We start from the raw sequence: 16,783 nt of genomic DNA on the forward strand, positions 1-16,783 counted from the left end.
AGGAATTCTTAATCTCAGGAAACAAACTGAGGGTTGCCGGAGTGGGGGGTGGGGTGGGAAGGATGGGGTGACTGGGTGATAGACACCCGGGAGGGTATGTGCTCTGGTAAGCACTGTGAATTGTGCAAGACTGCTAAATCTCAGATCTGTACCTCTGAAACAACTAATGCAATATATGTTAAGAGAAAAAAAAAAAAAAGATAGCAGGAGGGGAAGAATGAAGGGGGGAAATCGGAGGGGGAGACGAACCATGAGAGACGATGGACTCTAAAAAACAAACTGAGGGTTCTAGAGGGGAGGGGGGTGGGAGGATGGGTTAGCCTGGTGATGGGTATTAAAGAGGGCACTTTCTGCATGGAGCACTGGGTGTTATGCACAAACAATGAACCATGGAACACTTCATCTAAAACTAATGATGTAATGTATGGTGATTAACATAACAATAAAAAAATTTTTAAAAAAGAAACATAAAGGTGGAAATAATAAAAATGTCTTTCTATAATTCTTCTAAAAAAATAAATAAAAATAAAACAAAATTAGATCATACTTTATGTTATATATGTTGCCTTTTTTCATTTAACACTAACCATGAATGTTTTCTTGTGTTAAATAGTATTAGAAAATAAGATTTTTAATGGGTTATGTGTTATCCACTTTAATAAATATTTCAGTTTAGGGCGCCTGGGTGGCTCAGTTGGTTAAGCGACTGCCTTCGGCTCAGATCATGATCCTGGAGTTCTGGGATCGAGTCCCACATCAGGCTCCCTGCTCAGCAGGGAGTCTGCTTCTCCCTCTGACCCTCCTCCCTCTCATGCTCTCTGTCTCTCATTCTCTCTCTCGCAAATAAAAAAAATAAAATAAATAAATAAATAAATAAATATTTCAGTTTATTTTGTTGGAGTAGAGAAATTCTTCCTAGATTTTGATGGGTCATTAGCCCTCTTAATTTTCTATGTTATTACATTTTCTTCTTCTGGGTTTTTATAGGTATTTTTAGAGGGAAAAGAAAAAGGCTGAATAAGAGACTATTTTTTAGTATATGTGCTGCTGAAGTGAGCAGAGACTATTTTTTAGATGCTTTTTAAAAATTTTTGTTTCTAATGAATCATGGAACACTACATTAAAAACTAATGATGTACTTACTGTATGGTGACTAACATACATACATACATACATACATACATAAATAAAAGAAATTTTTGTTTCCTTTAAGGTTTTTTAAAGTTTATTTTCTTTAATAATCTCTACACCCAACATGAGGCTCGAACTCATGACCCTGAGATCTCAAGTCACAGGCTTTTCTGACTGAGCCAGCCAGGTGCCCTTACATGCCTTTTTTTTTTTTTTTAAACCAGGAGTTCTTAAGACCACAATTCTCATTCTTTGGTCTTCTTATTTTTGGCCTAAAATTTTCCGTTGTTTTTTTTTAAATAAAATTTATTTTTTGTTACATTTTAATTGTTCACAGTGTCTTATCTGTTTCTTCCCCTATTTCTTAAAGTGTTAAAAAAGTATAGTGTCCACACTTAACATGTCCCTTAGTAATTCAGATTATAATAAAATTTCTTAAATACCAAGAGTGAGGTCAGATTTTTGCCTCTGACACTTAACAGCTTTGTTTATGGCAAGTTACTTAATTTTTATATGTCTGTGTTTCCTCATCTGAAAATTATTATTATTGATGACAATATATTTGCAGTTTACTTGGTATAATTAAAATAATGAAGAGAAAATACTTAACATAGTGCCTGATATAAATACTAGACTCCCAATAAGTAGTATGGTGATGGGTGGAGTTATTAATAGGGTTTTAAGTGGTGATGATACTGTCAGTAATAGTAGAATGTATTTGATACATTCATCCACATTGAAATTCAGTTTTAAGTTAATTTACTTGTTATGTAATCTGACTCCTCATTTTTTTTTTTAAACTCTGTTTCTTTTTAGTGTTTTTTCCAATCTTGTATTCATGGTGCTTTTGGTCCTTTATACAACTTTGAACATATTCCATTTGAACTGTGTGTTTTCCAATATATCTATTATCAATTTTATTTTGCCTGCTGTAGAATTAAACAATTTCACTAAAACTGTTTCCCTGAAAATTTGGTGAATGTATTTAATTATTTCAGATTATTAAATATATAAACAAAAATTCAAAAGGGTAAATAATAGGATCAACATTTAAATATCTCCCTCATCCTATTTTTTCACTTCAGTTTTTCACTTAATTTTTTTTTAGAGTTTAATGATAAGAGTGTCAAGGAAAACAGTCATGACTATGAAAAATGTCTCTATAATTTCCCCTTATGTTTTATATTTAGCTCATTCAACCAAAAAATATTGAGCACATATTATGTATGAGGCTAAAGAATGTAGATGGAGGAACTTTGTAGAGCCTTTCAATGATTTTATAGTTTATCTTAAATATAACTGCAGTGTTTATTGAAAAGTTGAAGAAGTGCCATTATCTAATTTATATTTTTAACAAAGTTTACTCTATGAAGAATGAATTTTAGCAGCAAGGATTAGGGTACTGGGACAAAAGAAAACAGTTTCTAGAGGAAAACTGTTAGTGACATGGATCAAGGTGGTACTATGGAGATGGAAAAATGTAGATCAATTTAAAATTATGGTAGAAGTAAAAAATAAAATAAAATTATGATAGAAGTAAAGTTGAGAAGACTTGGCAATGGACTGGATTGGGGGTCAGGAGGATAGACAGGTACATGCTCAACCCCCTTTATGGGATATGAATTCCATGCTTTGCATACAGTGTTTGCCTCCTGCATTAAAGATACCATTGTTTAAATTTTTCCATCTGATTTGTTTGCATTCCCCCAGTCAGATTGCTGCCAACTTTTATTCTAAAATTCTCTTTACCTCCTGGTTAATTTCTGTATTATTTTTATAGTCTGTCTTTCTGCTGAGCTATAGACTCGCCTGATTAGATTTTGCTTAACTTTCATGCGTTGTTTTGGCAGCGGGATCCCAACACTGAAGTCATACTAATGATGGGCCAGACCTGAGTAAGTGATGTTATGAGGGGCAAGTAAAAAAAAAAAAAAAAGAAAACCATAAAAGTAGACAATTTCATTTTAATAATCTTAGTTGAAAATGAGGGTAAAAAATATGGGTGGCAAAATAGGGATGAGTGGTCAAAGGAGAGTTCTTGTTGTTTTTAAAGATGGAAGATAACTGAGAAGAGTCCAGTAGAGATAGAGAAAAGGGAGAGAATGATCAGTGAGGTAAAGTTCCTGACAAGCTGCAAAAAGGTGATAATTAGTTTAAGAGAATGAAGGAAGTCTACCTTCTCCATTTTAACAGATGGGAAGGAAAGGATGAGTCATTAGATTTTAAATTTTCTAAGAGGAAGAAATTGTTTTACTATAATATTGTAAATCCATCACTTAGTCCCCCCCCAACCTCCAATGGGGAGGTTACTAATTAATGTCAATAGAGCCAAGCATTCTATTCAACAATTACCTTATTTTATTCTTATTCTTTTTGCTTTCCTCTTTAAAACAAATGAAGATCGAAAACAGAGAAGAGAGAACTGAGTATCCAGGGGGATACTGAAAAAGAGTTAGTAGGTAGTAAGATGTGTCACTTACAACTTCCCCAAGTAGGTGATTGACTCAGTCTACCAGGGTCAGAGTATTTGGGGTACAGAGTTAGGAGGATGTTCTTCGTAGGGGAGTAAGATCTAATTTGAAGACACATTGTACAGTGGCTTGAAATTAGGATTTGAAGACCAAGCAAGAATGAAAGTGCCTCCTACTTCCAGTTGGGGACTCAGATTTTGAAGTCACAGCAAATAGGATTGGGCAGATGGTCATGTTATTAAGAAGTGATATGAGAAAGAGATCCTTTAGATCAGTGGTTTGAAAACTTTTTTTAAATGCAATGGGACCCTTTTTTCAAACAAAATCTCACATGGTATCTCACTATACAAAACAGATAAAAGAGGATCTTTGATGGAAGCTAGTAGCATATGGGCTAGAGCCATACCCTCTACTTCTTTCTCTCCTTGCTTTTTTCCAACACACTTAAAAATACCTAAGACTCTGCAGAACATTTTTAAATTCAAAAGAAGACAAAAACAGTTCACCCTTTTTTTTCAGCCCTCCACACCCCAACCTCTGGTAACCACCAGTCTTTTCTCTGTATCTATGTGCTTGGTTTTTTTCTTATTTTTACTTCTAAATTTTTTAAAGGTATACACACATAAGAGAGATCATATGGTGTTTATTTTTCTCTGACTTAACTTCACTTTGCACAATGCCATCGAGGTCCATTCATGTTGTCACAAAGAGCAAGATTTCATTCTTTTTATGGCTGAGGAATATTCCATTATATTTATACCACAATTTCTTTATCCATTCATCCATTGATGGATACTGAAGTTGTTTCCATACCTTGGCTATTGTAAATAATGCTGCTGTGAACATGGGGGTGCCTATTATCTTTTCGAATTAGTGTTTTCATTTTGATAAATACCCAGAAATGGAATTATTGGATCATTATATTTTTAATTTTTTTGAGGAACCTCCATACTGTTTTCCTTAGTAGCTGCACCAATTTACATCCCCACCAGCTGTGCACAAGGGTTCCCTTTTCTCCATTCCCTTGCTAATACTTGTTATTTCTTGTCTTTCAGATAATAGCCATTCTAACGGGTGTGAGGTGTTATCTCATTGTGGTTTGAATTTGCATCACCCTGATGATTAGTGATATGAACATCTTTCCATGTACCCCCAGAGCTAGGTGATGAAGGGATGTTCCCTGCATGACAGCTAGAAAAACCAGGGCTCCAGACATAAAAACTAGGATACCAGATGTGTATAAAACTCTCTAGGAGACACTAGGACCCTGGAATGTGACAAATGGTGAGCTCCAAGATAGTACCCAGCCTCCAAGTTCTCTGGAAAAGATTACAGTCAGCCCTTCGATGTATGTTTAATTAGAAGCTGACCCCTCAGGTCAAATTCATGGTGATGAGCTAATAAAGCTCCCTCACAGAAAGATCAAGTTGTGCATTTGTTGCATCTTCCCTTTGCTGGACACGGTAGCTGTTTAAGAACCCTTTCTCTGCTTGGTGCAGTCGTGTGGATCCGTGAGTGTGAGCCCCACTGCCTACCAGAGCCAGGTGATGTAGAGCTATCCCTTGGAAGCAGTCCAAAAATCGGTGTTCTAGATAGGGGTATGATTATTACAGTGTGTGGGACCAGGAAAACAATCTCCCCTGGCCTCCACAAGTAGGCAGTCAAGAGGTGTTTCCTAGGTAGTAGCCATCAAAATTGGGGCACTAGTTGCATGTAAAAGCTTCCTTCTGGAAGATACTGGTGTTCTGGAGTACAACAGAGAGGGAAGTGTGAAGATGACATCTGCCAGTCTCCATCCTTGGCGAGTGTTCCAGCAAGCTCCTGGATGTGTGTGTTAAATTAGATGCTGCTCCCTCATGCCGATGCTTTAACATAAGTAGGTGAACCTTCTTCACTTTAGGTCTGGGTGTGATTGGCTGCCTCTGAGCTGGGTCCTGGGGTGGGTGAGTCCTTTAAGAGCAGTTTCTCAGATCACATGGTCTTGTAGGTCTTGGAATGTAAGCCTTGTTGGGTTCTCAAAGTTAGTTGTTTTGGGGGCTTGTTGGGTTCTCAAAGTTAGTTGTTTTGGGGGCTCATCTCTCAAGTATGTGTCATAAAAGTTGGGGTGCCCAATGTGGGGCTCGAACTCTTTGCTCCCCAGGGAGAACTTCTGGGTTTTGAGTTTCTTCCTGGTTGTGGGTCTCTGTGCCAGGAGTGGGGTTTTATAGCATTTTATTCTTTAAGAAGTGTGTTTTTCCTGTTAGTTTAGCTTTGCTTCTTTCCCGCTGAAAGGGAGTTTTAATTCTAGTTCATCAGACTGTAGTACTTGGAGTCTTTCTTTATTCAACTTCTGAGTGTATGTGGATATCTTGCATAAAGTAACATGACTTCTATTTGTTAGCCTGCTTTGTTTTTCTCAATCTCTTATTCATCAGCCTCAATTACTCTCCAGAAATATCTCAGAAATTCCAGTTAATTTTAGTTGTATTTCCTAGTTAAGCAAAGCTTTAGGTCTTTTTGCTTGTACTTTGGGACTTTGTAGATGAAAGGAACAATTAACTAGACATTGTCTCTCTTTTTATTCTTCTGACTTTTGTATCCTTATTAGAAATCTCTAATCCTAGTCAATAAATTCATATACTCTGCCTGCAGTTTAGATGATCCATACATGTTAAATTTTGCTCAGATCTTCTATAATATTCTTTTATATCTTAGGATAACCTCTTTCTCACAGATATCTCATTGCAAAGGAATATTTAATCCTTTTGAATAGATATTTACTGAACAGTATGAAAATCAGTGCTTTACTCTTGGATAATTTTCTTATCAAGTCTCTTGAGGTATAAATAAGATGAGTAAATCTTTAAAAGATTTAGCAGAAATTTGTGATTTAGCATGATACACATTAGGAGATAGAACCAGGCCAATGAAAGGGAGGATAAGGAAAAAGTGGAATTAAATTGTTAAATATTTTAAAGAATTATTTATTCATTTTGGGGGGGGAAGGGTAAAGGGAGAGAGAGAGAGAGAATCTCAAACAGACTCCCCACTGAGTGCCAGGGCTCCATCTCATGACCCTAAGATTATGACCTGAGCTGAAATCGAGAGTTAGACGCTTAACCAACCGAGCCACTCAGCCACCCGAAATTGTTAAATATTTTAATGCAATGTGAAGGTTTTGTTTTGTTTTGTTTACCATCAAGTTGATAAAATTCTGATAGTAGGCACTATCAGAGGGTTAGTTTAGTTCAAACCTATCATTTTTCAGATAGGGAAACTGGTATTTAGGGTGTCTGAGACTTGCTCCAGATCACAGGCTGCAACAGAGCACCTGATTGCCAGCCCGCTTTTGTTTGGGGATGTAATTGTTACTCTTTACAGTGGTAGTAAAATGTGTGAAGCTTCAAAGGAAATTGGTTCATTTTATATAGTCATGCTTTAAACCACAATATACTATACTTAATGACTCAAAGTAACTATTTTTGAAAATGTAGGTAAAATAAAAGTTTTGTAATTAGAATGATTTTCCTTCAAACATATTATATAATTTTGTTTGTTGTCTAATGTTTCTGCCTTATCTCCTGTTTCACAAAATCCCTTACCAGAAAAGTGTTTGTGTCTTCTTGGCTTTTGTTTTTGTTTTGCTACTTAAAATCTTGAAATATTATTTGTCCAAGTGTTCAGTTGCCTGGAAGTTATCTAAAGAAACAGTTTTATAAAAGCCTTTGTCAGAACTTTTAGAAAATACTGGAATTGTAAATCTGTTAGTGGTACTACTAAACCAAAAGCAGCAGCATAGTGACTACCTCATGATCTTTATTATTCTTGATTATTGTTTTTCACTTGAGTTTACATTGCAAGGAAAAGCCAGGTTTCATCAAATCTACTTTTGTGCTTTGAATTCCCACAGAGAACTTTTGGTATTGTTGGCAAAGATAAAGACAGAACACCTTCTAGAAGAAACATCTAAGTCTCTTTTTATGTTTACTTTCTGAATATTCAGTCTATTCTGTAGCTGTGCTTCTAGCACTGAAGAATCGTGCAACTAAAACAAAGGGCAGCTGATCACATTTGTATTTCTTAGTCAACGTGTCTTGTCCTTCCCTAATAGCACCTGCTCAGGTTTATGCCCAGCAGATGTCAGCATTCATAAACACTGTGATTACACAAAAGGGAAGGTTGATATGCCTGAATTTGAACAGTGTTATCGTTAACAACTGATCATTGAGTCTTTCTGGAATGAGTATAGAAAATCATCATGCAGGAAAGTTGTTTGTGGTAATTCTGATTTTTGTCTATTCTCAGAATTGTTATTGGCAAATGTCATCCTAGTAAAATATAGAAAATTCATATTATCCAGCATGAGCAGATATTCTGATATGTGTTAATGACATATCGTACTTTATCAATTTCAAACAATTAGGACAAAATGTAAAATAAGAGACTAGAGTTAGACTGACACAAATGATAGGTTGAATATAATGATCATGTTATAATTTGTCACAATGTCAATAAATCAGTTTGAATCATCTTATTATAACAATTATGTAGAACTACTACTTAATAGAAAGTTTTAGTTAGTTGAATTCTAAGTAATATAATTTTTAATACTTTAGATCAGGATCTCTCAACCTTGGCACTACTAACATTTTGGGCCAGGTAATTTTCTGTGTGGGGGATGTCCTGTGCATTGTAGGAGTTTAGCAGCATCCCTGGACTCTTATCGCTGCAGTACTAAGATCAAAATAGTTGAAATAAAATAATACATGAATAATGTAGATAATAGAACTTCTAAGGAAAAGCTTATGCTCTACATAAGCATTTTTTTTTAAAGTTAAGCCCTTTTCCACTTAAATGAACAAAAGGAACCAAGAATAAAAGAAAAATTCCACTTTTACTGAAACTAAAAAAGGCCCTTAACATCATACTACTAGCTGTAGTTCTATTCTTTCTAATTGCCAGGTTTAAATTTTATTTTTAAACAATGTTATAATAAGGAACCTACTAGTATTTTATTTCTACAGAATAGATTCTCAAAAGTAGATTGTAAGATCCAAGTATATGTATATTTTTAATTTTAATGACCATTTCCAAGAAAAGATCTCCAATAAGCAATATGTAGAGACTGCTCATTTTGCTTTCTGGGTTTTACTTGCTTTAGTCCTGAATCAAGTTATAGCAACAGAAAGAATTACAGCAACAGAAAGAAATATATGTAGGGTTCATAATTTATTATCCTAAAAAAAGTAATGACTATTATTTATTGAATAGTTTTATGCCAAGTACTCAGCTAAAGTACTTATTTATATCACCAAATTATTTTTGCTGTGGAGTATAAAGGCAAATTTAAAAAAAAAAACCTTTACATTATTTTTTAAAAATAACATATTTAAATAGTACATTTTAGAATTTTTTTAAGACAATGAGGTTACCAGCTATACATTTTTAAAAATAGCCCTTTTCTGTAAACTCTTAACTAGGTAAAGGATACATAATTTTTGTATGTAGTGAAATGAGACTTGTTGGTGAAAATAATTTGTGGAGAAAATGTCAGTATGGGCCTTGCCATCAGACCAGCCACATGTCTCCAAGCTCATTTGTGACTGTTTGATGGCCCAAAACCTGCCTTTTAAGCATTAGTTTCATGTAACCATCAATACCAACTACTCTTTTCCATGATGAATGCTAATAAAGAGAAAGAAAAGTTCTTTAAGAATATGGATATACTCATTATAGCAGTATCATCATCTGTAGAGGTGATTGAGAGCAGTGACAGAATATGAAGAGAAACATAATGATGGATATTTGTATATATTGCAAAATGATCATCACAATAAGCCTATTTAACATTCATCACCACACAGTTACAATTTTTTTTCTTGTGATGAGAACTTTTAAGATCTACTTTCTTAGAACTTTCAAATACACACTATAGTAATACTAACAGTAGTCACCATGTTGTACATTATATTCCATGACTTACGTATTTTAAAACTAGAAGTTTATACGTTTTGATCCCCCTTCACCCATTTCTACTCTAGATTTTTAATATCAACATAAACTTACAACAAGACCAATGTAACTTTGCACCTGAAATAGCTAAGCAAAAAAAAAAAGTTACATGTAAGTGAATTGGTCATTATAAATGGGTTGTACTAAGGCCATTTTAACTATAGTTCAAACCTGACATTAGTAACAACTCTAAAATATATTTGTCTTTTTGGTGGGGGAGGAGTGCTTGCTCTGATAGAGGTTACCAGGTCAGATCCTTGGATGCTTAAGACTTTCAAGACTGAATTTAGAAGACAGTCCACTCAAATGTGGTGTTATTCTCTTGAGTTAAGATAATATGGGTATTCTGTTGTAAATGAATAGATGATGAGGTGATTTAGGAAGAATAAGAAGTTAATATGTTATATGCAAGTCTATTAAGAGAAGTTTTGGTACACTTAACATTAAACTTATTTCATAAATTGGTATTTTAAATTATACTTATGTTTTCATTCCATATTTTATCTTTCTAGAGAACATGTATTTTGAAATTATTTCACATTTTATAAAAGTATGCCTAAATGTTTGACTTATTTTGATAATAAGGTATGTTTAATTCTTTGAATAATTCCACTATCTAGTACTGAGAATTAACATTTTTCTCCCTCTCATAGATATGGAGTCTGGAGAACGGTTACCATCCTCAACAGCCTCCACTACTACACCTTCATCTTCTCTACCTTCTGTGGCTTCATCAGTTTCAAAAGGCGGCCTTTCCACGGGAGCTGCTTCACTTAGCTCTACAATCAACCCATGTGGTGAATACCCTTTATTAACTCAGTTTTAGAATGCCATCCATTTACTAATTTGCATTTGTAGCATTTTATTGAACTGAATAAAATGATTTCATTACCTCTTTTGACCTGTTGAACAATAACTAGGTTAAACATCTAGTTTGTGCTTTTTCTGTATTTTACCAGCACACTGAGATTGCACTTTTCATGCTTATTAGAAGCTCTCTTTGAGAGTTTCATCATAATTTCTTAATTTGACCATTTCAATTAATAAATGAGTACACGCAAAATGTTTTGAAACAATAGGCCCATGAGGGAGTGAAGAAATACAAAGGAGTCCTTGGTGATAAGATTAGGTACTAATGCTATGGACCTTTTATTCTAAATTTGCTTCTGGTATTTGAAATAATCCTTCGCCAAACTCCAGCTACCCCTGTTCACAGATGTGTACTAAGGGAGATAGATCATTTACTCGATGGAAAATATTTTAAAAATTAACAGCATGACAAGTTTCTCTTTAAACGTGAACAAAGTTTAGATTGCTAAAAAGACAATAATAAGAGCTTTATTTCAGAAATTAAAATACCATAAATTTTTATTAATTATGTAGAAAGTTTTTTTAATTACTGCCCAAAATCACTCTTTGTTCAAACACAGGTTTGGTAGAATACATCCTTTTTTTAAAAAAAGAAAACATGTTAAGTGTGATTAACTCATTCCTTTATCACTAGGAAGCTTTTTAACTTTAAATATTTTTTATCTTAAAGATTATTTCATATGTTTATAAGCAGAAGAACTAAATGATATCTCACTTTTTAAAATTAGATTTATAATTTTGGATAAATGCAGTGCATAAATATGGAATGTTTGCTAACAAAATACCTTGGTAAATTGCCAAATACATATTTGTTCAATTATTTTTTTAATCAATGGAATGACGGGAAGGATGTCATTTTGTCATTGATGTATCAGAACAATTTTTTGTAGAATTTTCTTAGTGATTATAAAATAACTAAGATAAAACACTCTTTTATTAAAAAAATAAATAAATAAAATCCCTGTTCTCTTGCGTCCTCTGCAGTCTTGGTTAAGTCCTTTCACAACTTCATGCACACTTCCCTTATATATGAAATGATGAATGCCTTCGATGATATGCTGTATTCAAAAATAGTGATGCAGGTTTATCTTAAGTTAGTTTGTCTAAGTGATTGCACACAATTGTATCTTTGTAATTATTCTTCCCTGCTTTTTATAATTCTTCTCTCCTTAGTTGTCAACTAATTTCAGTGTATCTTCCAATCTGCCGTCTAACTTTGTATTTACTTCTGAATTAGTCTTTATATAAGGTTTCTAGAGAATTTTTGTTTAATGTTGAATAATAGCATTCTTGAGTACAGAGCCATGAGTTTTCTGGACACTTTGCTGTTACCAATTTCTCAGTTTTCTGAATTAGTCACATGTTGGGCACTATTTTTTGTTGGGAGTTGCAAAAGGGGTGTGGGATATGCTGAGTTGCTGGGTAGCATCAGAAATTTCCTTGTCTGGAAAGGAATTCATTTTTTATCATTTATTTACCAACTTAAAAGGCTGTAGACTTTTTAGATTGAGTTGCTTATTTTGAATGGAAACATTTTATTTCTATGTTTATTCAGAAATAGATCAGTTATTAACGCATTATACTTTCAGTATGTACAGCATGAGTTTTTTCACTTTCTAAGAAAATGCTTTTTTTTTTTTGTTTTTAGCTTTCACAGTGTTATGGTTTATGTTTAAAGTAAAGCCTTATATTAACTTCCAACCCAAAGGTTGCTTAAGAGAATGTGCAGTTGTCCTACATAGCTCTATTTATCATTTTCCTGTCTTCTCTTATTTGATTCATTCTTTTTGGCTCATTCATTCTGATAATTCTCTTCATTTTAAAACAAGATCGTAGAGTGTTAATGGGCCTGGACTCTGTCTTAATAAACAACTTAAATCTCCTCAATTTGTTTGATTTATAGAGACAAGAAAACAATTTTCATCTTTAAAATGTCAAAACCTCAGCAGTTCTTTTTTTTTTTTTTAAAGATTTTATTTATTTGACAGAGAGAGACACAGCGAGAGAGGGAACACAAGTAGGGGGAGTGGGAGAGGGAGAAGCAGGCTTCCCGCGGAGCAGGGAGCCCGATGCGGGGCTCGATCCCAGGACCCCGGGATCATGACCTGAGCCGAAGGCAGACGCTTAACGACTGAGCCACCCAGGTGCCCCAAAACCTCAGCAGTTCTTTAATGGCTCCTTTGAGGACATTCTGTTGTTTTAAACAGTTATTTTAATTGGCCATTCTCTGTCATCTTCATTAATGGTATGTCTATAGGAATTCTTCTGAGTTACAAAGGATGTAATTCAAACCTTTCAAACTTTGAATGATCAACTAATTTTTTTGAGTGAATACCTTGTCAGGATTTGGGATTATACCTACCTACAAGTTAGTCTGTCACTATTATGGATGCTGGCAGAAGACATGAAACTCCTGGGTCAGAAATTTTATTACTTATTGTCACAGCAATTAACATGAATATCATGTTGGCATTGGTTCCCCATGCCTCCCAAGTCCCACAGAGGCTACCTGATGGCCCAATTGAACCTTATAAATGCAGTGGGTTTGTATCACAGCTGAAGAATACTGAACTTGGGGAATCCATTGCTTTCATAAAAATGAAAGCAAACCCACTCTTTGTCTTAAAGAAGATGTTGCTTTATCTTTCAGGGTTGTTCCTTGCAAATGCAATCTTGAGAAATGGCCTGCTTAAAGAGTGGTCTAGGCTTTGCATTCTTAGCATACCCAGCGACAACATGCAGGGACCTGGGAGGATTGCATCTCACAACACAACACACTTTAATTTTATTGTAGTAACTAGGTTAGAAAACAACATTGCAATAATGATTGATTGATATAAGGCTATCTGCATATGGATTTTGTTGGTCTTATCAGAAGAGTAATATTTCTTTTCCCTTTAAGGTATGAGTTTTTAAAAATAACTGCCTATTTCTAAAAAATAATTTGGGACAGCTTTCAGTAAATGTATTGGCACAATAAACAAACAAAAAATAACTAAACTTTCAAAACATAGGCTCTAAAAACTGAAAAGGTGTTAGCTGAAGAAAGCCACTCTTACTGAACAAAAAACTTACTGAATTAGCTGCTAAGAATAAAAGGAAAACATAATGGCTTACACGACTCACACACCATTGCTAGTAAGCATATCAATTCCTCAGATGAAAACCGAACTTTTTTCTGGCCCTGAATGGTGTAGGAAATATGTCACCAGAATCTTTGTATAACAAGCCAAATGATGCACAGTATCCCATGGGCCAATTTCACAGATACTCAGACGATTCCACATACTGGCTCTGAGTGAAGGCTAAGAGAATCATAGTTTCACAATTACACTTTATCAAATTTGTTTGAGATTTGTGGTCATTGACCTAATCCAAAGATAGAACTTTGATAAATTTCAGTGATAGTTTAAATTGTGTCATAGACCAGTGGTTTTCAACCCATTTTTAAGGGTAGAACCTTCAAACAAAAGCTTATAAAAATGCTGAATATATAAAACAAATAAGCCATTTAAAACTTCTCTGGCTAAAGCCTGAGTATGCATACTTTTCTTTGAAAAATTAAAGAGACTGATTTACATATGTATCTTAATTCCCTCTATAGAAGTGTGCCAAATCATAGTATATTGAGGAAATTGCAAGTTGACCAGTAAAAGCCTCAACTTAGGATATGTGTCAGTTCTGACAATGCTTAACTATGAGTAGGAAAGCATGGCATTTAAGCACACAAGCCCATTGAAAGGCAGTGCCAAAGTGGGTAATGCCATCACAGACCTGGGCTACTAATTTTATATTGTGTCTTCTAGAGTATGGGACTTTCATGCTCACATGTGTATCCCATGGCTGTAAGTTTCATCATAATTTCTTAATTTGACCATTTCAATTAATGCCTCTGCCTCCTTCTTGAAAACCTGTTTGGGGAAAAGTTTGTATCAAATTAGTATTATTTCTTCCTTAAATTTTTGGTAGAATCCACCAGTGAAGTCATCTGGGTTTTCAAGGTTTTCTTGTTGTCGTTGTTGTTGGAAGATATTAAAACATGAGTTCAGGGTGCCTGGGTGGCTCAGTTGGTTAAGCGACTGCCTTCAGCTCAGGTCATGATCCTGGAGTCCTGGGATGGAGTTCCGCATCGGGCTCCCTGCTCAGCAGGGGGTCTGCTTCTCCCTCTGACCCTCTTCCCTCTCATGCTCTCTGTCTCTTATTCTCTCTCTCTCAAATAAATAAATAAAATCTTTAAAAAACAAAACAAAACATGAGTTCAACTTTTTAAATACCAACATAAAACTATTCAGGTTATCTTTTTCTTCTTTAGTGAGCCTTGGTTGTTGATGTCTTTCAAGGAGTTTGTCCATTTCATCTAAATCATTGAATTTATGGGCACATTGTTGATCCAAATAATACCTCATCCTTTGAATGTCTTCTCTTTCATTATTGATATTAATAATTTGTGCCCTTTTTTCTTTCTGACTGGAGGTTTATCAATATTTTTTGAGGTTTATCAATATTATTAATCTTTTTGACAAACGAGCTTTTGGTTTCATTGATTTTTCTCAGTTTTCTGTTTTATTGATTTCTGTCCTTTATTATCTCCTTCTGTTTTTCTGTGAGTGTGATTTCTTTTTTTTTTTTTTTTGTAACTTCTTAAAGGGAAAGCTTAGATCATTTATTTAAGACCTTTCTTTTTCTTATATATGCATTTAATGCTATAAATTTCCCTGTTAAGTACAATTTGACATTTTGATTTTTTTTTTTATTGATGTCCATTTTAATGTCATTGTGGTCAAAAACATACTGATGATGATCTGTGCCCTGTTTTTTGGCTTTCCACGGTTGCTGTTTTAGACTGGCACCCTGTGGGTCTCCTTTGTGCCTGTGAAAATTGTCGGGTCAGCCAAGTACTTAGGCAGAGATGAGTCTCTTTCTCTCTGGTTCCCTTGCTTCTAAGATTACCCTGTACTACTTTCCAGCTGTTCCGCCAGCTTTGGACTCTGTACTCTGATGCTTCAGGCTTTCTGCTGTCTAAGCTAATCATGGTGAAGGAATGGACTCAGTTAAGAAATACATCAAACTCAACTGATCTGCCATGGGTAGCTCTGTCTTTCAAGAGTAGATTTCTCTATGTTCTCTGCTAGCTATTTTGCTGTGCCCCTTGGGTCCATCCCCATTCATGCAGTGTACTCATAGCTAGGCATTTGGATAGTTCAGGCTCTGAATTTGAGCCTCATTGTTTCTGTGGTTTGCTCACTGCCAGAGTTTCCCCTTTAAATTTCCTGATGTTGTTTTAAATCAAGGTTTTATTATTATTTTCTGTGGATGGTTCATGTGACCTCTACACCACCACTACAATATTACCTGAAATTGTCCCCGTCAAAACGAATCACTTTAAAAAAAATTTTCACTTAAGACCCCAGGGGTGATATGTGACCCAGTCTAGTCAATCCAAATATCTTTTTTTCCAGGCAGTAGTGATTGGTTAAGGAATAATGGGCACATAATGTAAGTCAGACTGATCAAAGACAAAGAGACTCCATTCTGGGATTTTTATTAGTGAGAAAGGATACCGTTTTGTCTCACAAACATAGGAGAAAGGGCCCATTTGAGGACATAGAGCCAAGAGAAGAAAGAGAAATTAGGTACTGGTAAACTTTCAATCAGTCTTCCTTATCTAAAGGGAGCTGTTTCCAAAAGTTTTTACACAATATGAGTTAATACATTCACCTTTTCAGTTAGCCATTTTGAATTGGGTGTTTGGTACTTTTTGACCTAACTGATATACTCTTCATGATCTAATCTCTGCCTACTTAAAACTTATCTGGTTACTGGGGGTGCCTGGGTGGCTCAGTTGTTAAGCATCTGCGTTTGGCTCAGGTCATGATCCCAGGGTCCTGGGATCGAGCCCCGCATTGGGCTCCCTGCTCCGCGGTGAGCCTGCTTCTCCCTCTCCCACTCCCCCTGCTTGTGTTCCCTCTCTTGCTGTGTCTCTCTCTGTCAAATAAATAAAATCTTAAAAAAAAAAAAAAAAACAACCACAACTTATCTGGTACTGTTCTCATTCTGTTCCCATTATCTTTCAGAGTCCCTGGCCTTCTACTTCTTCAGATACAAAGCATTCTTTCCCAAACCAGGATGTCAAACATGTTCTCCCTCTGTCTGGGAAATTTTCATGTGGCTGATTCTTATGCTTTTTCTCAGGTTAAATGTCCTGAGACATTAATTGGAGAATTCTCCTCTTTTCACAGTGTCTAGGTAATTGTTCCACTGTTACATATTTTTGTCCCTAATAATTTCCTCCATCATACTCTTCACAATATATAATTATA

At 35.0% G+C, this 16,783-nt stretch overlaps 1 protein-coding gene across 30 annotated transcripts in view; it reads left to right on the forward strand.

The window, feature by feature from the left end:
- Window positions 1-16,783, forward strand: part of BAZ2B (bromodomain adjacent to zinc finger domain 2B) — a 346,990-nt gene that overhangs the window by 207,800 nt on the left and 122,407 nt on the right. For 28 of the 30 annotated variants that reach the window (XM_081814352.1, XM_081814377.1, XM_081814356.1 and 25 more), the window contains one exon: window positions 10,247-10,390. In XM_081814352.1, the coding sequence (XP_081670478.1) occupies window positions 10,249-10,390 (142 nt within the window). In that variant the 5' untranslated portion in view covers window positions 10,247-10,248. Of the gene's footprint in view, window positions 1-2,981; window positions 3,027-10,246; window positions 10,391-16,783 lie in introns of all 30 variants that reach the window. The other 2 variants (XM_081814355.1, XM_081814360.1) reach the window with 1 other exon arrangement.

Source organism: Leptonychotes weddellii, chromosome 3 (assembly GCF_054177405.1).
Source record: "Leptonychotes weddellii isolate Sample4059 chromosome 3, ASM5417740v2, whole genome shotgun sequence".
NCBI lineage: Eukaryota > Metazoa > Chordata > Mammalia > Carnivora > Phocidae > Leptonychotes > Leptonychotes weddellii.